This window comes from Bufo bufo, chromosome 5 (assembly GCF_905171765.1).
Source record: "Bufo bufo chromosome 5, aBufBuf1.1, whole genome shotgun sequence".
NCBI lineage: Eukaryota > Metazoa > Chordata > Amphibia > Anura > Bufonidae > Bufo > Bufo bufo.
Genome location: NC_053393.1, coordinates 380,515,626 through 380,538,470, shown reverse-complemented (window position 1 = coordinate 380,538,470; position 22,845 = coordinate 380,515,626). Strand labels below are relative to the sequence as shown.

The 22,845-nt window shown below is 43.5% G+C and overlaps 1 protein-coding gene across 1 annotated transcript in view; it reads left to right on the top strand.

Annotated features, from left to right (window-relative positions):
- MAK (male germ cell associated kinase) overlaps positions 1 to 15,878 on the top strand; it is a 65,693-nt gene extending 49,815 nt beyond the window's left edge. Inside the window, exons 9-15 of the mRNA XM_040433029.1 lie at positions 2,391 to 2,681; positions 3,994 to 4,175; positions 5,508 to 5,635; positions 10,002 to 10,130; positions 11,763 to 11,888; positions 15,322 to 15,414; positions 15,603 to 15,878. Coding sequence (XP_040288963.1) covers positions 2,391 to 2,681; positions 3,994 to 4,175; positions 5,508 to 5,635; positions 10,002 to 10,130; positions 11,763 to 11,888; positions 15,322 to 15,414; positions 15,603 to 15,760 — 1,107 coding nt within the window. The 3' untranslated portion in view covers positions 15,761 to 15,878. The remainder of the gene's footprint in view (positions 1 to 2,390; positions 2,682 to 3,993; positions 4,176 to 5,507; positions 5,636 to 10,001; positions 10,131 to 11,762; positions 11,889 to 15,321; positions 15,415 to 15,602) is intronic.
- The last annotated feature ends 6,967 nt before the right edge of the window (positions 15,879 to 22,845 follow it).

The following is a 22,845-nucleotide window of genomic DNA, read 5'->3' as shown; positions in this document are numbered from 1 at the left end:
TTATCACGCGCGTGCAAAACGCATTGCACCCGCGCGATAAAAACTGAACAACGGAACGCAATCGCAGTCAAAACTGACTGCAATTGGGTACCTACTCGCGGGGTTTGCCGCAATGCACCGGGACGCATCCGGACCTTATCCGGACACGCTTTTGTGAATGAGGCCTAAAGCTCCTTAAAGGGTTTGGTTACACTAATTTCTGAGACTGGCAGGACTTTTGTTGGTGATCATACTTACCTGATCCCCACTGCTGGGTCCCGGCTCGTTAGCTCCCCAGCCTCCATTCATGAAAACGTCCTGTTTGACCCGTTACAGCTAATAACTGACCACTGCTTCCCTTGCATTATGTTAAATGGTCATGTGATGCAAGGGGAGCAGATCTCCACTGTGGCCAGTGATTGGCTGCAGCGGCATCAAGATAAAAGTTTTCATGGAGAAACCCAAGACCAGCAGCAGAGGCCCGGAAGCGAATGAGCCAAGGCCTAGCACCTAGGGAGCAAAGAAGCATATACAAACACGAATCTGGCTAGTCTGAGAGTTCATAGAAATTAGTGCACAACCCCTTTAACTGTATGGCCTGTAGCCTAGGAAACCTAATGCTCCTAAGCATCCAAGTTTATTTTTTAATTTTTATGGGAACACTACAGTAGCCATGTGGGTGAGAGTAGGTGGGGGCTTTAATGGAGGAACAGTGAGGGGGTGTAATGAAGTACGGTGAGCCGCAAGATTGATGGGGTTAGAAGAACGAATCAAAAAGAGAGACCTATGGGTAACTACACAAGACGTCTACGTAAGACACATCCGTTCAGTCACCATTCTGCTCTGGAGGCGGACACCAAAACGATGCCTACAGCATTTTGGTGTCCGCCTGAGGAAGCAAAGCCAAACTGATCCGCCCTGGAACACAATGTAAGTCAATAGGGACGGATCAGTTTTCTCTGACACAATCTGGCACAATAGAAAACGGATCAGTCTCCCATTGACTTTCAGTAGTGTTCAAGATGGATCCGTCATGGCTGATGCATGCAGTTGTATTATTGTAACGGAAGCGTTTTTGCCGATCCATGAAGGGTCCGCAAAAAACGCTAGTGTGAAAGTAGCCTAAGCTGTAACTGAGTGTGACTAAGGAGAGTCTGTCATGGATCTGCTTGAATGGGTCTGCATTCGTCCGTTCAGCAAAAAGATAGAGCAAGTTCTATCTTTTTGCGGAACAGAAGTACGGAACAGAACCCCACGGAAGCATTCCGTAGTGCTTCCGCAGTGTTCCGTTCCGCATCTCTGGATTTGCAGGCCCATTGAAGTGAATGGGTCCGCATATGCGGAATGCACACGGAACGGTGCTCATGTATTGCAGATCCGCAAATGCGGGCCGCAATACGGAAACGGTGGGGCAACGTTCGTGTGAACGAGCCCTTAGACACAAAGGCATCTTCAGCACCCAATAAAACACTGAAGACTGAAGACAGACTCTCTCAGTAAGGGCTCATTCACGCGACCGTATGAATTTTGCGGAACGGTTGCGGACCCATTCATTTCAATGGGGCCACAAAAGATGCGGACAGCACACCGTCTACTGTCCACATCCGTAGTTCCATTCCATGGCCCTGCAAAAAAGATACAGCAGGTCCTATTCTGTCATAGTGGCGGCCATGTGCGGTCCACAAAACACTACGGTCGTGTGCATGAGCCATAAAGCCTCATGCACACGGCCGTTATGCAGCCGTTCCATGCATTGGGGACCGTAATTTGCACGGAACGGATCGGGACGGATCGATTCAACTTGAATGGGTCCGTGATCTGGAGGCACGGACAGAAACATCACGGAAGCACTCCGTAGTGCTTCCATGGGGTTCCGTGCCTCCGTTCCTCAACGCAGCTCCGGATTGCGGGGAGCACACGGCCGGTGCTCGCATATTGCGGACCGCAATACGGCCACGGCCGGGCAATGGCTGTGTGCATGAGGCCTAACTCCCAGTTACAGCTCTGCTAAGAAGACTCTTCACAACCTGTTTTCTATCACAAAGAAACACCTTCCCCTAATAAACTATACTGCAAAAATCTTTAAAGGGAACCTGTCACCGGGATTTGGGTATAGAGCTGAGGACATGGGTTGCTAGATGGCCGCTAGCACATCCGCAATATCCAGTCCCCATAGCTCTGGTATATTAAAAAGAAACTGAAAAAACTGTTACACTTTAACAAATCTTGTGGGTTTTATTGCGTGGTTATGTTATTTTTGTCTAGTTTTTCCAGAAATGGGAAGATAAATGGCTTCTGTTTTAGAAATGCATTTGTCATAAATAAGCCTGTGGTCGTAGTGTATTGAGGTACTGGAAAATAAATATCCATAGAAACATTTGACGTATGTTTGTAATTGTTCACTTCTCCAGGCTTTGAGGTACCCTTATTTTCAAGTTGGACAAGCACTTGGACCTCCAGCACAAGTGGATCAGAAAAAGCCTTTAGATAAGCCGGTGCAATCCACTGAACAGCCATTATCGGAGATGAAAAAGAAATCCTCCCCTCCAAAGGAAGCACCAGGAAAGATATTACCAAGTGACTCGCCTGCCCCCCACAGACCACTGCAGCAAATACAGCTGCCACAAAACACAACCAACCACCAGCTGCCATCCATCGCTCCCCAAATAGGACCCCCCAACATCAGCAAAACCATCTCTCCAGTAAGTACCATTAGTGGAGTCTGGAGTCCAGGAATACAGCAATCAATGATAATTAAAAAAAAAGTTGATCAGTGCACATTTAAATAACTTTTACACAGGGAAGTGTGCTGCCGACAAGCAAGCACTGGTATGAAGTCCTTGATTATACGCCTGCGTAAAAGGCCCTTTAGTGCGCTCATAGATCTAGATTAACCATATAGATTTGATCACACCTTTCGTGTAAAGCTTCTAATTCGATGTTGGGTGGGATTGGCTGACCATGTCTGGTGTATAGGGGCCTCTAGGCTGTCCCGCATGGCTGGATGTCAGGGGTAGGAAGGATTGACTGTGTTGTATTTCAACGTTTGTTCACATGGGAGGTACCGTAAGCTGATGCTAGAGGCGTGCAGCCTTTTCTCCTTTCCCTATGGAAATAAACATGTATGATCAGCCAAGCCAAGCGTGCAGGTTTATGGTGGAATCAGGATAAGGCTACTTTCACACTAGCGTTAATATTTTCCGGTACTGGGATCCGTCATAGGGTCTCAATACCGGAAAAGAACGCATCCGTTTTGTCCCCATTCATTGTCAATGGGGACAAAACGTAACTGAACAGAATGGAGTGCTCCAAAATACATTCCGTTCCAATGTCATATCGGAGCAATCCGCAGCATGCTGCAGTTTTCTTTCCCTAATGGAATGCGGAGCAAGACGGATCCGTCATGACCCTCAAATAGCTGTTGGCCCACAGCTATTTTAGGCTACTTTTACACTAGCGTTTTTACTGGATCCGGCAGGGTTCAGCAAAAACGCTTCCGTTACTGATAATACAACCATCTGCATCCGTTATGAACGGATCGGTTGTATTATCTTTAACATACTCAAGACGTCATGACCCACAATGCAAGTCAATGGGGACGGATCAGTTTAATCTGACACAATAGAAAACGGATGCGTCCCCCATTGACTTTCAATGGAGTTCATGACGGATCCGTCTTGGCTATGTTAAAGATAATACAACCGGATCCGTTCATAACTAGTGTGAAAGTAGCCTAAACTAGCTGTGGACCAACAGCTATCTCAAGTGTATGGGCAAGTAAAGAGATACCTCAATGTGTTCTACTCAAGGTCCTTATACACATCCAGTTCTCATATAATTGGGCTGTACATGGCTTCTGTTACTACTTACTGACCGGACATGTGATAGAAGTAGTTATACGTTGTCTATTTCCCTTTTTATTTTTTGATCAGATATGTAACATAACCTGTTATCCAGCTTTTCCAGAATTATCCTGATTTTTATTTTTTTTATTTTTTATTCTTCGTACCATAGAAGCCAGTCACCAATGGGCCACAGAACAGTGCGGTGAACCTCAAACATGGAAGACGACGATGGGGCCAGTCCGTTTTGAAAGACAGCTGGGATGAATTTGATAAAGACTTTGGTATCTCATTTTCTAAAAAGCCCAGCATGACGATGGTTAAAGAGAACAAAAATGACGACACTTTATATGGGTAATGTTCATAGAAAACTCATGACCATGAACTGAGTGAAATATAGGACTAGATATCTGAATAAAAGGAAAGGATTCCATATTGTAAAGGTTTAGTGCGTATTCCAGAAAGAAACATCGTCCACCGCTCCCTAGTCGTGGAGACAGCCAAGTGGGAGTGGCCTTCTCTTTTTTTGCTACTGTCATACAGTTTGAGGGAGCGGTAGTGCAAATTCTTGATCACTTTTCAATTCCAACTCCTCCTTAGGGTATGTTCACGCGACAGATTTTTAAAAGGCACTAAAAAAAATCTGTGCAGACTCCGTGCTGATTTTCTGCACAGTTATGGTTTGGTTTTTGATGCGTTTTTTTTATCTTCTTATTTTTTTATCTTCCTGTTCATTTAGAATAGAAGAATCAGCGCTGCTGCCTTCTTCCCCCACACAGTTTTTTTTAGCGTGCTTCCCATTTTAAGGGGTGTTTTTTGGTGTGGAAAACACATGGAAAACGGCACCAGAAAACATTTTGTGAACGGCTCTTACTGTGATCATGCAGTTGGACCTAGCGATTGGTGGGTTGGACCGCCACAATGTCATCTTTCTCTATGGAATCTGCCTTTTTATTTCTTTTTTTTGTGGTGTGAGACTAGGGTTGAAGTCAGATGTCTGTGCAGGCCACTCTTCTAAGTTATATATTGGGGCTCCAAACAATACAATGGATAGGCAATTTTTACACACCTCCAGCATTTGACAGCCACGCTGTCCGTTAGCATGCGCTAGCGCTTCACGGCTAAGCTGTTGTTACTTCTACTCTACAATAGTAGGGCTTACAGTTTACTGGGGAAGAACTAGCAGATCATAAATTTAACATGTTGGATTGTGGCAACAGTGGTATCTTATGAAGACCTCCAGGAACACTTTCCTGGATTACTTGACATTGGGCATGGAGAGACGCAACTGTACACTGTGCAGTACAGTTACTGATGCAACCGTATGGGAGCGGGTATTGATCACAGGTCCTAGGACTTGTGCACAATATTGTGGGGTGTTGTACGCTTGCCTTACAACTTTTCTGCCCAGCGTCCAGTTGCTTCTCTCCACTCCTGATGTCATATTGGATGGGAGAGTTTCCCTGAAGGTAGACTTTAACGTCACTGAGCTCTTCAGTACAAACCAGACTACTAATGCCTGGCTGTGTGCTTTATTTCATGCATCTATTTGCAATGGATGTGGCTAAAGAAAACCTGAACTCAGTAATTAGGAGGGGTGTCTACATACTGCTACCATGGACAAAGGGAATCTTATCATATTCTATTAAAATTGTAAAGATAATTGAAAAATCTTTTTGTTTCCAGTTTTACAGATTCAATTTCCACTGGAGAATTAAATAAAGGTTCTTCAAATGTGGGAATTATAAGAACAGACTCTGGACAAACAACGTCCGCTAAACAGCACTACCTTAGACAGTCAAGATATCTACCAGGTAACTTATCATATGGTAAAATGACCCGGTTTAGAGAGATCTAGTTTGGAAATCCCTATTTCACCCCTTAAGACTTACCGGAGGTTGTTTTTTTTTTTATACTTAGAACTCCCATGATCACCTTTTTATCTGTGATTTAGCTTGTTTTCTCTTTAGTGCTGCAACATGACCCAACGGGGTGTTTGGATGCAAAAAATAAAACTGTCTTAAAGGAGTTGTGCAGAGATTTAGGCCCCTTTCACACGAGCATGACGGATTAGTCCAGATGCGCTCAGTGAAACTTGCATTTTTTCCGTGCGGGTGCAATGCGTTTTGATGAGTTTTTCAAACATGTGATAAAAAACTAAAGGTTTACAAACATCTCTTAGGGTGCTTTCACACTAGCGGTTTTCTTTTCCGGCATAGAGTTCCGTCCTAGGGGCTCAATACCGGAAAATAACTGATCAGTTTTATCCCCATGCATTCTGAATGGAAAGCAATCCGTTTAGGATGCATCAGGATGTCTTCAGTTCAGTCTTTTTGACTCATCAGGACGGAGATAATACCACAGCATGCTGCTGTTTTATCTCCAGCCAAAAAAACTGAAGGCTTGCCTGAATGCCAAATCCGGCATTTTTTTCCATAGGAATGTATTAGTGCCGCATCTGGCAATTAAAATGCCAGATCTGTCCTGAAAAAAAAATCTAAACGAATCAGTTTGTCAGGATCCTGATCAGTCTTAAAATGCAATCAGTTGGCATACGTTTTGCCGGATCCCTCTGCCGCAAGTGTGAAAGTAGCCTTAGTGACCATCAGTTAAAAACGCATTGCTTCCGGATGCGTTTTTTCACTGAAGCCCCATTCACTTCTATGAGGCCAGGGCTGTGTGAAAAACGCAGAATATAGAACATGCTGTGTTTTTCACACAACTCAGAACTAATGTGTGAAAAAAAAAATCGCTCATGTACACAGACCCATTGAAATGGGGCCTTATATTGATGACCTATCCTCAGCCGTTCATTACACTACAGGTCTCCTGTGGAGCAGTGGCGTAGTGTAACTACAAGATGAAGTGCAGTGTAATGAACAGGAAGTGGTGCTCGCGTGGAGAGTCGCCTCCTCTTCAAATAGGTGATCGGCAGCAGTCCCGGATGTCAGACCCCCGCAGATCAGATATTGATGTCCTATAAAATAAAAATAGTTGCACAACCCCTTTAAGTGATACAGATCTTAAAGGGAATCTGACACCAGGAAATTCACTGATAAAACAGGTACAATGCCTGGTAGGGCTAGCTCAGCTGAATGCAAACATAGCTTTCACTTAGCAATATGTTGCTTCATTCTAAAAAAAAATTGATATTAAAAGGGGTTGTGCTGCTAATATAAATGTATCCCACCCAAATACATTTATTCAAAAGTTATTAGCCTGTGACGAGTCAGTTTTGATTTTTCACTAGTTGGTTACGTCCTACAGTGGAGCCTGTAATACAGGACGCACATGCTCACAGCGCGTGTTTTCCTTCCCGTCAATAACCTCTCTATGTGCAGTGCCAGCTACAGTGTCCATCATGGATGGATGAATAGATAGATAGACAAGCAGACAGATCAACATAATGATGAATTTTGTTCTAACAAATTACGGACATTAGCACAAGTTGTGTCTGTTCGAAATCAAGTTACTCAGCATTTTGAATATGTGGAGCTAGAAAGTAAACTGGTTAGTATCATTTGTCCTACTGATGTCAGGACACATCTCACTGCCCTAAGGCATGATGGGACAGCAGTCACATGACAAACCAGGAAGCAGGTTTCAAGCAAGGGAGGTAAGAGAAAACTGCTAATGAGGTAAATATAAAAAGAAAAAATCCAAGGAGGAATGGAAGTGGGAGCTAGAGTAATGGATGAAAATAAACTTTAGAGGGAAAAGTAATTTTCCTTAGGTGCCAAGTTTTCTCCTATCCGCATGATAGGCTACCCCCACCAATCACAAGAGGTGAAGAGTCCCCATAGAGAATGGAGTGGTGGTCACGTACGCACACTTCCCTTCCATTCACTATGGGGACTCCACACCTCATTCCTGTGATCGGTGAGGGTCCCAACTGTTGAATCCCCATGATCAGTACTTGTCCTGTATCCTATAGGTTGTTATGGTGGGACAACCACTTTAAGATCTTATACATTCGAAAACAGATAGCACATTGAAGTAATATACCATCGTGTGAATGCGCTTATTCACACTACCATATCTTACTTCAGTGTGCTATCCGATTTTAAAAAGGAGCTATTTACACATTTGTTTTCTATGGATACCTATGCCTGATCCGCAAATCTCACTGCTGTCCTATTCTGGTGCTTTTTTGCGGAAGAGAATAGCCATTTGTATTGAAGGAAGTGAGAAAACCAAATGGAAGCCAAACCGTTTTTCCACAGACAAAGGAATAAGCTTTAACTATGATTCTGTAGAAAGTAGTATTGAAGCATACAGTATCTCACAAAACAGGCGTACACCCCTTAAATTTTTGTAAATATTTTATTATATCTTTTCATGAAGATATGACACTTTGATATAATGTAAAGTAGTCAGTGTACAGCTTGTATTAGTGTAGATTTGGTGTGCCCTCAAAATAACTCAACACACAGCCATTAATGTCTAAACCGCTGGCAACAAAAGTGAGTACACCCCTAAGTGAAAATGGCCAAATTGTGCCCAAAGTGTCAATATTTTGTCTGACCACAATTATTTTCCAGCACTGCCTTAACTCTTAGTCATGGAGTTCACTAGAGCTTAACAGGTTGCCACTGGAATCCTCTTCCACACCTCCATGATGACATCACGGATCTGGTAGATGTTGGAGACCTTGCGCTGCTCCACCTTCCGTTTGAGGATGCCCCACAGATGTTGAATAGGGTTTAGGTCTGGAGACATGGTTGGCCAATCCAGCCCCTTTCCATCAGTTTCTTTAGCAAGGCAGTGGTCGTCTTGGAGGTGTGTTTGGGGTCATTATGTTGGAATATTGCCCTGCGGCCCAGTTTCTGAAGGGAGGGGATCATGCTCTGTTTTAGTATGTCACAGTACATGTTGTCATTCATGGTTTCCTTAATGAACTATAGCTCCCCATAGCCAGAAGCACTCATGAAGCCCAAAACCATGACACTCCCACCACCGTGCTTGGCTGTAGGCAAGACACACTTGTCTTTGTACTCCTCACCTGGTTGCCGCCACACACGCTTGACACTATCTGAAACAAATAAGACCACAGGACGTGGTTCCAGTAATCCATGTCCTTAGTTTGCTTGTCTTCAGCAAACTGTTTGCAGGCTTTCTTGTGCATCATCTTTAGAAGAGGCTTCCTTCTGGGATGACAGCCATGCAGACCAGTTTGATGCAGTGTGCGGTGTATGGTCTGAGCACTGACAGGCGACCCCCGCTCCTTTAACCTCTGCAGCAATGCTGGAAGCACTCATACGTCTATTTTGAAAAGACAACTTCTGGATATGACGCTGAGCACGTGCACTCAACTTCTTTGGTCGACCTTGGTGAGGCCTGTACTGAGTTGACCCTGTCTTGTTAAACCGCTGCATGGTCTTGGCCACCGTGCTGCAGCTCAGTTTCAGGGTGTTGGCAATCTTCTTATAGCCTAGACCATCTTTATGTAGAGCAACAATCTTTTTTTCAGATCCTTAGAGAGTTCTTTCCCATGAGGAGCCATGTTGAACTTCCATTGACCAGTATGAGAGAGTGTGAGAGCGATAACACCAAATTTAACACATCTGCTCCCCATTCACACCTGAGACCTTGTAACACTAAAGAGTCACTGTACTCACTTTTGTTGCCAGCGGTTTAGACATTAATGGCTGTGTGTTGAGTTATTTTGAGGGCACACCAAATTTACACTGTTATACAAGCTGTACACTGACTACTTTACATTGTATCAAAGTGTCATATCTTCAGTGGTGTCCCATGAAAATATATGATAAAATATTTACAAAAATGTGAGGGTTGTACTAACTTTTGTGAGATACTGTATGTAAGTACCTGTAATGGTAACACTCCTGGCTTCAAAAAGTTATTGTCATGAACACATCTGTACCTTTTGCTTTTGAATCTATTGGTGGCAGACACCATGCCTCCTAAGGATGGATTCCCAATTACTTTTATTGCTGGGGAATAATTCCTCATTGGTACCAGAATTGAAGACTATGTAGCACTTCATAGCCCCCAAGATCGGCCAACCTCCAGGGAAACCAAAGCTTTTTATTGTTTTTGTTTTTTTCTTTGGACCTTGCTTAATGCATCTCTGAAATGACCGCAGACATCTACAGTTTTTTTTTTTTGGGTTAGTACAGCTTGTCATAACTTTATTTTTCCAATTTTCTCTAATTAAAGGTATGAACCCCAAGAATGTGGGACTCGTATCTGCCAATAAAGAAGCAAATCATTCAACCTGGGGAAGCGCATTATCCACCAAACCACTTGCTCCGATAGGCGGAATTACATTTAATAGGAACAATGCAGGTATGTCTACTCCTAAGAAGACAAAATAGGAGATTTGCATCCAAGGGCATATAGAACTCTTAGGCCCCTTTCACACGAGCAAGTATTCCGCGCGGATGCGATGCGTGAGGTGAACACATTGCACCCGCACTGAATCCTGACCCATTCATTTCTATGGGGCTGTTCAGATGAGCGGTGATTTTCACGCATCACTTGTGCGTTGCGTGAAAATCGCAGCATGCTCCTCTTTGTGCGTTTTTCACGCAACGCAGGCCCCATAGAAGTGAATGGGGTTGCGTGAAAATCGCAAGCATCCGCAAGCAAGTGCGGATGCGGTGCGATTTTCACGCACGGTTGCTAGGAGACGATCGGGATGGAGACCCGATCATTATTATTTTCCCTTATAACATGGTTATAAGGGAAAATAATAGCATTCTGAATACAGAATGCATAGTAAACTAGCGCTGGAGGGGTTAAAAAAAAATAAAAAAATTTTTAACTCACCTTAATCCACTTGATCGCGTAGCCCGGCATCTGCTTCTGTCTCCTTTGTTGAATAGGACCTGTGGTGAGCATTAAGTACAGTTACAGGACCTTTGATGGCGTCACTCCGGTCGTCACATGATCTTTTACCATGGTGATGGATCATGTGATGACCGGAGTGACGTCATCAAAGGTCCTGGAATGAATGCTCAGCACAGAAGGAGACAGACGAGATGCCGGCAGAGCCAGCAAGTGGATTAAGGTGAGTTAAAAAAAATTATTATTATTTTTTTTAACCCCTCCAGCGCTAGTTTACTATGCATTCTGTATTCAGAATGCTATTATTTTCCCTTATAACCATGTTATAAGGGAAAATAATACAATCTACAGAACACCGATCCCAAGCCCGAACTTCTGTGAAGAAGTTCGGGTTTGGGTACCAAACACGCGCGACTTTTCTCACGCGAGTGCAAAACGCATTACAATGTTTTGCACTCGTGCGGAAAATCGCGGGTGTTCCCGCAACGCACCCGCACATTTTCCCGCAACGCCCCTTGTAAAAGAGGCCTTAGGCCAATTTCACACAAGCGTATTAAGTATGAGCAACACGCCCCAATGCGAGGGCTGTATGTTCCGGACTGAACATTGCTCCTCAGACCTGAACTCATATCACAAGGACTTATGATGCTGTGTGTTCTTGTGTGAACGTGGGTCTACAGCACTGTACTCATGGCATTATGGGAGTACAGTTCAGTAGACCTGCGGTCTGGCAGGAACACACAGCATCATAAGTCATAATGATACTGCGAGTTCACGTCAGAGGAGCAGTGTTCAGTCCGGTAAATACAGCCTTCACATGAAGTGTGTTTCCTGAGCTGAATATGCTCGTGTGAAATTGGCCTTATTTTTGGGTTTGTCAGGATTCTAGTGATTTTATGGCAAAAATGATGCAACATTATTGTTCACCATATTTAAATGTATTCCCCAAAGTAATACCCACAGTAGAAGACACCGACCAACAGAAATCGAATCAATCTTTTTTTTTAGAGATGCGTTGCAGTGATTTTTCTATCCTCTACTACATTGATTTTCACTGCAGTAGCTACAAGCAGATGCAGAGCTTTAAGTATAAGGTAAAGTCATGAATGTATTGTTATCTACTTTCTGCAGGACATCTGGGAGGACTTGGAGTCCCTTCATACAACACTACAGGAGGATACATCCCGTCATTTCATAAGAAGGAAGTTGGATCAGCAGGACAGAGAATACAACTTGCACCAATTGGGCCTACAGCAAGTAAGACTTATACCCACAAGAATATCGTCCTATTCTCTATATTAAAAGTTTTTAACTTTTATTTTACGCAAAGATATCCAAAAGCAATTCTTGAAAACCTATAACTATTCTCATACGCATTCTTCCCTTTGGCAATAGGTTGTGTCATTATACAGTCTAAGGGCTCATGCACACGACCGTATGTATTTTGCTGTCCGCAAAAAATACGGATGACGTCCGTGTGCATTCTGTATTTTGCGGAATGGAACAGCTGGCCCCTAATTGAACAGTACTATCCTAATAATAGGACATGTTCTATTTTTTGGCGGAACCGAAATACGGACATACGGAAACGGAATGCACACGGAGTAACTTTTTTGCGGACCCATTGACACAGAAAGAAAATATTAGTGTGCATGAGCCCTCAGGGCTTATTTAGACGAACGTATGTTTGTGTCCGTACCCATTCTGCAATTTTGCTGAACGGATGCGCACTCATTAATTTCAATGGGGCCGCAAAAGATGTGTGTTGTCCGCATCCCTACTCCTCTACTTTCTATCAAAACTCTGGCCTTTCCATTAAATGCAGAACGCACACCTCATAGACGAATACAGTCATCTGAAGGAACCCTAACACTGTCAGGATTGATCTGACAGCATGTAAGGACATAGTAACACTCAGTTGTCAATTGATTCATACATTTTCATTAGGAATCGGAGAGGAACTGCATCATGCGGAGTCCTGCGAATTTTTTTTTTCAGTAAAAACCTATGTTAGGAGAGGTGTGGGGATATAGATTATGTGTGTATATAATATATACACTGCACAAAAAAATAAAGGGAACACTTAAACAACACAATGTAATTCCAAGTCAATCACACTTCTGTGAAATCAAACTGGCCTCACACACTACTGATCCTCATTTTGACTTGTTTTAAGGACATTACATCAAAGTTGGATCAGCCTGTAGTGTGTTTTTCCACTTTAATTTTGAGGGTGACTCCAAATCCAGACCTCCATGGGTTGAAAATTTGATTTCCATTTTTTTTATTTTTGAGTGATTTTGTTGTCAGCACATTCAACTATGTAAAGAACAAAGTATTTCAGAAGAATATTTAATTAACTCAGATCTAGGATGTTATTTTTGTGTCCCCCTTATTTTTTTGAGCAGTGTATATATAAATTTAATTTATTTATATTTTTGTCATTGCCTTGAATGTGAATGGACTCATTGCAATTAGATGAGACAGACAGACCTGACAGAGTAGCTTAAAAGGGAAAATTCAGTTTTGTTTTGTTTTTTTTACTGCTGGCTTTTTATGTAGCAGTTTGCCTTCGTAAAGTGAAAACTACACTGCTCAAAAAAATAAAGGGAACACTTAGACAACACAATGTAACTCCAAGTCAATCACACTTCTGTGAAATCAAACTGTCCACTTAGGAAGCAACACCTGAGTGACAATCAATTTCACATGCTGTTGTGCAAATGGGATAGACAACAGGTGGAAATTATAGACAATTAGCAAGACACCCCCAATAAAGGAGTGGTTCTGCAGGTGGTAACCACAGACCACTTCTCAGTTCCTATGCTTCCCGGCTGATGTTTTGGTCACTTTTGAATGCTGGCGGTGCTTTCACTCTAGTGGTAGCATGAGACGGAGTCTACAACCCACATAAGTGGCTCAGGTAGTGCAGCTTATCCAGGATGGCACATCAATGCGAGCTGTGGCAAGAAGGTTTGCTGTGTCTGTCAGCGTAGTGTCCAGAGCATGGAGGCGCTACCAGGAGACAGGCCAGTACATCAGGAGACGTGGAGGAGGCCGTAGGAGGGCAACAACCCAGCAGCAGGACCGCTACCTCCGCCTTTGTGCAAGGAGGAACAGGAGGAGCACTGCCAGAGCCCTGCAAAATGACCTCCAGCAGGCCACAAATGTGCATGTGTCTGCTCAAACGGTCAGAAACAGACTCCATAAGGGTGATATGAGGGCCCGACGTCCACAGGTGGGGGTTGTGCTTACAGCCCAACACCGTGCAGGACGTTTGGCATTTGCCAGAGAACACCAAGATTGGCAAATTCGCCACTGGCGCCCTGTGCTCTTCACAGATGAAAGCAGGTTCACACTGAGCACATGTGACAGACGTGACAAGAGTCTTGAGACGCCGTGGAGAACGTTCTGCTGCCTGCAACATCCTCCAGTATGACCAGTTTGGCATTGGGTCAGTAATGGTGTGGGGTGGCATTTCTTTGGAGGCCCACACAGCCCTCCATGTGCTCGCCAGAGGTAGCCTGACTGCCATTAGGTACCGAGATGAGATCCTCAGACCCCTTGTGAGACCATATGCTGGTGCGGTTGGCCCTGGGTTCCTCCTAATGCAAGACAATGCTAGACCTCATGTGGCTGGAGTGTGTCAGCAGTTCCTGCAAGACGAAGGCATTGATGCTATGGACTGGCCCGCCCGTTCCCCAGACCTGAATCCAATTGAGCACATCTGGGACATCATGTCTCGCTCTATCCACCAACGTCACGTTGCACCACAGACTGTCCAGGAGTTGGCAGATGCTTTAGTCCAGGTCTGGGAAGAGATCCCTCAGGAGACCGTCCGCCACCTCATCAGGAGCATGCACAGGCATTGTTGGGAGGTCATACAGGCACATGGAGGCCACACACACTACTGAGCCTCATTTTGACTTGTTTTAAGGACATTACATCAAAGTTGGATCAGCCTGTAGTGTGTTTTTCCACTTTAATTTTGAGTGTGACTCCAAATCCAGACCTCCATGGGTTGAAAAATTTGATTTCCATTTTTTTATTTTTGTGTGATTTTGTTGTCAGCACATTCAACTATGTAAAGAACAGAAGTATTTCAGAAGAATATTTAATTAATTCAGATCTAGGATGTGTTATTTTTGTGTTCCCTTTATTTTTTTGAGCAGTGTATATGGAAAACATCATTAAAGGGGTTTTCTGGGCACTTAATGCGTTGCTAACTTTTCAAAACATATATAATCAAAAGTTTTAATTGGTGGGGGTCTTTAGAACGAGGGGAGAGAAACACTTGCATATGCGCTCTCTCTCCTCTTTGCTGTGGACAAAATCGAGATGGGACCATAGACTTCTATGGCATCCGACTCATGCAGAGAGGAGAAAGAATAGGATATGTAAGCGCCCCTCTCCCCTCGTTCTAGAGACCCCCACCGATCAAAACTTCTCTATGCACATATCAGGTTTATTGCCAAGTTAGTCACACTTTTCTATAAAAATTTTTTTTTTAAAACTCCCCTTATACACCCCAATGACTCTGGTTAGGGGTTAGTGCATGAGCCCTTACAGGCATAAATCAATATCCGGCTATGCGGAGAGAACTTGCTTCCTGATGTTTTGTAGCCTACACTTTCCTGTTACTTTCTTCCTCTCCTTATTTCTTTTCTACTTCTTTCTTAATTCTCATCAGCTTTGCCCATCAACAGTGATGCTGTGAACAGTAAACCTAAAATTATCAAACCAAAACCTACCTGCCAAAAGGCAGTTATTGAGAATATCCCAGGTAATCTCTGCTGATACGGTGTCTCCCCGTCCATTACCAGCCTTTCCTAGCCCTGAGTTTCCTTATATTATTCCTTTTTCCTATGATCCTATGTGTTTCAACCTTCTCCCATAGCATCTCACTAACAGTGAATACCGAAAATGAAATTCAGTCTCTGCAATCTGCTTCTTATCTTCATTCTATTTTAGATTACGACACATGGAAAACAAAAGCCGCGCGTTCTCAGTTTCCTGCTCCGGCCTACAAACCAGCAACGAAAAACCTCTCTGTGCTAAACCGACAGCAACCAGTCCAACCGATTCATGGAAGAACAGACTGGGTTGCCAAGTATGGCGGACATCGTTAGAAGTGGCTTCGATGGACGTTTTTATGTATAGGATATAAAATACACCTGCCAAAAACTGCACAGAAGTAACGCATCATTAATGCACGGCTAGGTCATACGAGTTCTGGGGAAAATGCACACTAATGATGCATTGGTTTATGTTCTGATTTTGGTTTACTAAAAGTTCCCCTTTTGTTCTTACAAATAATGAATGTTTTAGGGATGTGTCTAAGGGAGTGTTCACACGACCATGTCCGACTCTCCAGCTCCAAAACACTGGACAGCCTCAATCTGCATTCCACTATTTAATCCCATCAATAGAAATGGTTATTCTGATCCGCAAAAACAGACCTGAATAGAACATGTTTCTCAGATCGAGCACACGGATCAGTTAAAAAAAAAACGGATGTGTGAATAGCCCATTGACTTGTATGTATATAAAAAGGACTGCACACAGAAGAAGAATACAGTGGTGTGAATAAACTCAGGGGTCGTGTTTACATGTATGAATTTCAATGGCCAAGAGTGCTGTTAAAGGGGTTTTCCGGGAATTAATATTGAGGACCTATCTTCAGGATAGGTCATCAATATCAGATAAGCGGGAGTCCGACACCCAGCTGTTAGAAGAGGCCGGGCACTCCAGGAGCGCCATGGCCTCTTTCTAGGCCATGTGACAGTGTACACCAGTCATATGGTCTAGGTACTGCCCGTACTCCTAGGGGCTCTGTTCTGCCTCCTCTGGCCGCGCCCTCATCATGTTGATTGACAGGGCCAGGGACATGTGAACACTCAATCAGCTTGAGGAGGGCGTGGCCGGAGGAGCAAGAACAGAGCCTCTAGGAGTAGGGGCAACGCCCCCATTGCTCCTAAACGGTGGCACCCAGAAAGAAGGGACAGAGACTGTTCGATTCAGCTGACATTAGCACATGTCTAAAGTCAGCCAGTTTAATACCTGATGACAGAAGCCCCATAAGTAGGACCCCTCACCTCTCCTGACATGTCTGTTTTATTAAATAATTGTATTTCATATAAAATGCTGAACATCTTTTCTTATGACTCTACATTTTGCCATTCCATTATTATTCCTGCGAGAGGTTTAGGATTATACTGGGTATTGCCAGTTTAGGGTGTGTCCCTGCTCTGTAGATTTGTTCCTGACAGTGTCCCATCGATAAGACACACGGTAACACCCAGTTGTTAATTTATTCATAATTTAATAGTAGTAGGAATAATAGAAGAGAAGCACAACATACAGTTATAAGAAAATATGGTATGCTTCAAAATTGCTATTTCACAAATGCAAATAGTTAGTAAATGATCACATCAGAAGAGGTATTAGGTCCTCTTTAATTAGGTTTTTGGAATGTAAGAAGAAATCCGGATATATCCATGGCAATGCTATAACAAGGTGGACATTTCAGACAATAGCACACTGAGCTTGATGGGATGCACAGGACAGAAATGTGGTAAAGAGAATATCTGGATGTTCACCATGATTCAGACTGGGTCAACTGCTAAATTATCTCCAGTAGTGAAGTGACCTAATTGTAAAGTGGGTTTATCAGACCAGGGCAGGAGTTCACCTTGGTATCGCCTTCTTTTCTTATCCTAGAAGTTTAAAGGGAACCAGTCACCACTAAATGCAGCGCAATCTGCAGGCAGTATGTTATAGAGCAGGAGTAGCTGAGCAGATTGATGTAGAGTTTTATGGGAAAAGATTATTTTTTCATGTCATTTAAATCTCTGCTCTTTCTGACCTCAGCTGTACAAGGTGTTATCAGTGATTGATAGCATTCTGTGTGTGTATACAGAGAGAGCCGTCAGTCACTCATAGTTGTACACAGGGCCATCTTATCAGTGACTGACGGCTATCTCTGTATACACACACAGAATGCTGTCAGTCATAGAAACATAGAATGTGTCGGCAGATAAGAACCATTTGGCCCATCTAGTCTGCCCAATATACTGAATACTATGGATAGCCCCTGGCCCTATCTTATATGAAGGATGGCCTTATGCCTATCCCATGCATGCTTAAACCCCTTCACTGTATTTGCAGCTACGACTTCTGCAGGAAGGCTATTCCATGCATCCACTACTCTCTCAGTAAAGTAATACTTCCTTATATTACTTTTAAACCTTTGCCCCTCTAATTTAAAACTGTGTCCTCTTGTAGCAGTTTTTCTTCTTTTAAATATTCTCTCCTCTTTTACCTTGTTGATTCCCTTTATGTATTTAAAAGTTTCTATCATATCCCCTCTGTCTCTTCTTTCTTCCAAGCTATACATATTAAGGTCCTTTAACCTTTCCTGGTAAGTTTTATCCTGCAATCCATGTACCAGTTTAGTAGCTCTTCTCTGAACTCTCTCTAGAGTATCTATATCCTTCTGGAGATATGGCCTCCAGTACTGCGCACAATACTCCAAGTGAGGTCTCACCAGTGTTCTGTACAGCGGCATAAGCACTTCACTCTTTCTACTGCTTATACCTCTCCCTATACATCAAAGCATTCTGCTGGCATTTCGTGCTGCTCTATTACATTGTCTTCCCACCTTTAAATCTTCTGAAATAATGACCCCTAAATCCCTTTCCTCAGATACTGAGGTCAGGACTGTGTCAAATATTCTATATTCTGCCCTTGGGTTTTTACGCCCCAGGTGCATTATCTTGCACTTATCCACATTAAATTTCAGTTGCCAGAGTTCTGACCATTCTTCTAGTTTTCCTAAATCCTTTTCCATTTGGCGTTTCCCTCCAGGAACATCAACCCTGTTACATATCTTTGTGTCATCAGCAAAAAGACAAACCTTACCATCGAGGCCTTTTGCAATATCACTTATGAAGATATTAAACAAAATTGGTCCCAGTACAGATCCCTGTGGAACCCCACTGGTAACATGACCTTGTTTTGAATGTTCTCCATTGACTACCACCCTCTGTTGTATGTCACTCAGCCACTGCCTAATCCACTCAACAATATGGGAGTCCATGCTCAATGACTGCAGTTTATTGATAAGTCTTCTATGTGGGACAGTGTCAAAAGCCTTACTAAAATCTAGATCTGCGATGTCTACTGCACCTCCACCGTCTATTATTTTAGTCACCCAGTCAAAAAAATCTATAAGATTTGTCACTACTAGTTGTACACAGGGCCATCTTATCAGTGACTGACGGCTATCTCTGTATACACACATAGAATGCTATCAGTCACTACTAGTTGTACACAGCGATGTCTTAAATTCAGAAAGAGCAGAGATATAAATTTTGTTTTACTGAATCGTTTTCCCACAAAACTATATATAATCTGCTCGGCTCCTCCTGCTCCATAACATGCTGCCTGCAGATTACACTGCATTTTTTGGCGAAGAAGAAAATTACCTATTGTTTAAATCAAGTTTTTATGTCAAGCGTATTTGATATTTTTCATGTCGCTCTTTTCACAAAAAAAAATATAAATCTAAATCCTGCAGTTTTTGCACTGATAATAGGTGCCACTACTTGATCTGTACAAATCACTTTTCAGCAGCCATCTCATTATCATTACAGGCAGGATTAGAATGATAGGCGTCACCTGTGGAGAGAGATAAAACAGGATCCACCATTCACAATAGATAATATCACAGCTTATCTACTCCCTCCTGACCTCTGCACAGGTCACCGAGCATGCCAAGAAAACTTTCCCACAGAAGTCCATGAGGTCCCCTCCTGTGCATTGTGTCTATGACCCATGTGGCTGCCGTAAAGCAATTCTGTAAATGCTGTTAAGAAAAGCTCAGACAAGATGGCTGCCCCCATAATCATATTGAGGAAACAGAATTTAAAAAAAATCTAGTCAGAAAAAAATAAAAATAAAAATGGAGAAAAAAAAGGATGTGGCAGAAATACAGGTGACACATTTCCTTGGAGTTATCACTCCATTTGGGATTGGGAAGGATGCAGAATGCCATGTGTGAAGATTGTCCTCATCTGCTGCTGTGCAGGTTGTTCCAGAAGACGGGGATTTCTGTTTGATGGTAGACACTAGGGATCGACCGATTATCGGTTTGGCCGATATTATCGGCCGATATTGAGGATTTTGAACGTTATCGGTATCGGCATCTATTTTGCCGATATACCGATAACGTATGGGGAACACAGATCGCGCTGCTCTCAGCGCGTTCTGTGTTCCCTCCGCAGCACAGGGGAGAAGGAAGCAGTGTCTCCTCCCCCTGTGCTGCTGCTGCCGCTGCCGCCAATGAGGGGATAGAACATAAGAGGAGGGGAGGGGCTGTGGCCACTGCGCCACCAATGAAGATAAGCCTTTCATTCATTCATATACAGGAGGCGGGAGCTGGCTGCAGAATCACATAGCCGGCTCCCGACCTCTATGAGCAATAGCTGCGGTCCGCGGTAGTTAACTCCTCAGGTGCCGCGGATCGCAGCTACCGCTGATAGAGGTCGGGAGCCGGCTATGTAATTCTGCAGCCAGCTCCCGCCTCCTGTATATGAATGATCGATAGACTTATCTTCATTGGTGGCGCAGTGCGCCCCCCCAAGCCCCCCAGTATTAATCATTGGTGGCGCAGTGCGCCCCCCACCCCCATCCCAATCCCGGCCAATAGTAAAAACATTGGTGGCGCAGTGCGCCCCCCCCCACCCAGTATTAATCATTGGTGGCAGTGGCCACAGGATCCCCTCTTCCCTGCTCCTCCGATCGGAGCCCCAGCTGTGTAAGCCTGGGGCTCCGATCGGTTGCCATGGCAGCCAGGACGCTATTGAAGCCCTGGCTGCCATGTTCAGCTCCATGCTGCTGTGTGCACAGAGCCCAGAGCAGCAGGGACAGTGTGAGATCCTATTCACCCTGATAGAGATCTGTCAGGGTGAATGGGACAAGGGTTCTAGTCCCTAAGGGGGTTAAAAGTTAGTAAAAAAAAAAACACAAAAATATTAAGTATAAATGAAAAAGATTTAAAAAAAAAAAATACACATTAACAATAAACAAAAAAAATACACATTAACAATAAACATATTAATTTTCAGCAGATTTGTGTAGGAATTTTTTTTTTTCTCAAAAATGAAAATTCCCAGAATATCGGTATAAATTATCGGCTATCGGCCTGAAAGTTCACAAATTATCGGTATCGGCCCTAAAAAATCAATATCGGTCGATCCCTAGTAGACACCACTCTGTTACATAGCTGAATGTGTTTTTATGTATATGAATGTAGCCACATCTATGTGTATATGTACTGTGAATAAGCAAACTTCTGCCTGCAGTTTCCAGACACTAAGGCCCCTTTCACACGGGCGAGTTTTCCGTGCAGGTGTAATGCGCGAGTTGAACGCATTGCACCCGCACTGAAGCCGGACCCATTCATTTCTATGGGGCTGTGCACATGAGCGGTGATTTTCACGCATCACTTGTGCGTTGCGTGAAAATCGCAGCATGCTCTATATTGTGCGTTTATCACGCAACGCAGGCCCCATAGAAGTAATTGGGGCGGCGTGAAAATCGCAAGCATCCGCAAGCAAGTGCCGATGCGGTGCGATTTTCACGCACGGTTGCTAGGAGACGATCATTATTATTTTCCCTTATAACATGGTTATAAGGGAAAATAGCATTCGGAATACAGAATGCTAAGTAAAATAGGGCTGGAGGGGTTAAAAAAAAATAAAAAATAATTTAACTCACCTTAATCCACTTGTTCGCGCAGCCGGCATCTCTTCTGTCTTAATCTGTGAGGAATAGGACCTTTGATGACGTCACTACGCTTATCACATGATCCATCACCATAGTGATGGATCATGTGATGAGCGCAGTGATGTTATCAAAGGTCCTATTCCTCACAGATTAAGACAGAAGAGATGCCGGCTGCGCGAACAAGTGGATTAAGGGGAGTTAAATTAATTTTTATTTTTTTAACCCCTCCAGCCCTATTTTACTTAGCATTCTGTATTCCGAATGCTATTATTTTCCCTTATAACCATGTTATAAGGGAAAATAATACAATCTACACAACCTTGAACCCAAACCTGAACTTCTGTGAAGAAGTTCGGGTCTGGGTACCACATTCAGTTTTTTATTTTTATCACGCAGGTGCAAAACGCATTGCACCCGCGCGATAAAACCTGAACAACGGAACGCCATCGCAGTCAAAACTGACTGCAATTGCGTACCTACTCGCGCGGGTTTGCCGCAACGCATCCGGACACGCTCATGTGAAAGAGGCCTAACAATACATTTATGTCATCGGACTTGAACCACTTCCCATCAGTCACTTTACTCATGGGGAACTGGTATCCTATAGTGCTCCCTACTGGTCACACTGTAGAATACAAGTCGAATCTTTCATCAATTTTAATTTGTTGTAATGTAGTCTAGGCTTAACAGTCATTGACCACGTGCAAAACACGGCAAACCCAACCACTCAGATAATGAGCAGGGGTGCTGGGGGTTGGTCTCCCGTGATCAGATACTGATGACCTATCCCAAGGATCCGTTTTATAAAATGTGAAAAACTAAATGTTACAATCTTGTAAACCAGGGATGCTCAACCTGCGGCCCTCCAGCTGTTGTAAAACTACAACTCCCACAATGCCCTGCTGTAGGCTGTTCAGGCATGCTGGGAGTTGTAGTTTTGCAACAGCTGGTGGGCCGCAGGTTGAGCATCCCTGTTGTAAACCATCATCTCCCGAGTCCATATCTGTAAGGCTACATGCACACATTGTTTGTTTCAGTGTCCGTTCCGGTTTTTTTGCGGATAGGATGCGGACCCATTCATTTCAATGGGTCTGCAAAAAATGCAGACAGCACGCCGTGTGCTGTCCGCATCAGTATGTCTGCTCCGTAGCCCCGCAAAAAAAAAAAATAGAACATGTCCCATTCTTGTCCATTTTAGGCATTGTTACAATGGATCCACAAAAACAAAACAAAAACGGATGGCATACGGATATCATCCTTTTTTTTTGCGGGCCGCAAAACACATACGGTCGTGTGCATGTAGCCTAAGTCTAAGCTTGTTTATTGGGAATCTCTTGTACCCTTTTAACACCACAAAAGTACAAATGAATAAATCTGAAATACTATAAAAAAAAATTATATATAGAACAGAGGTAATATCCATGAG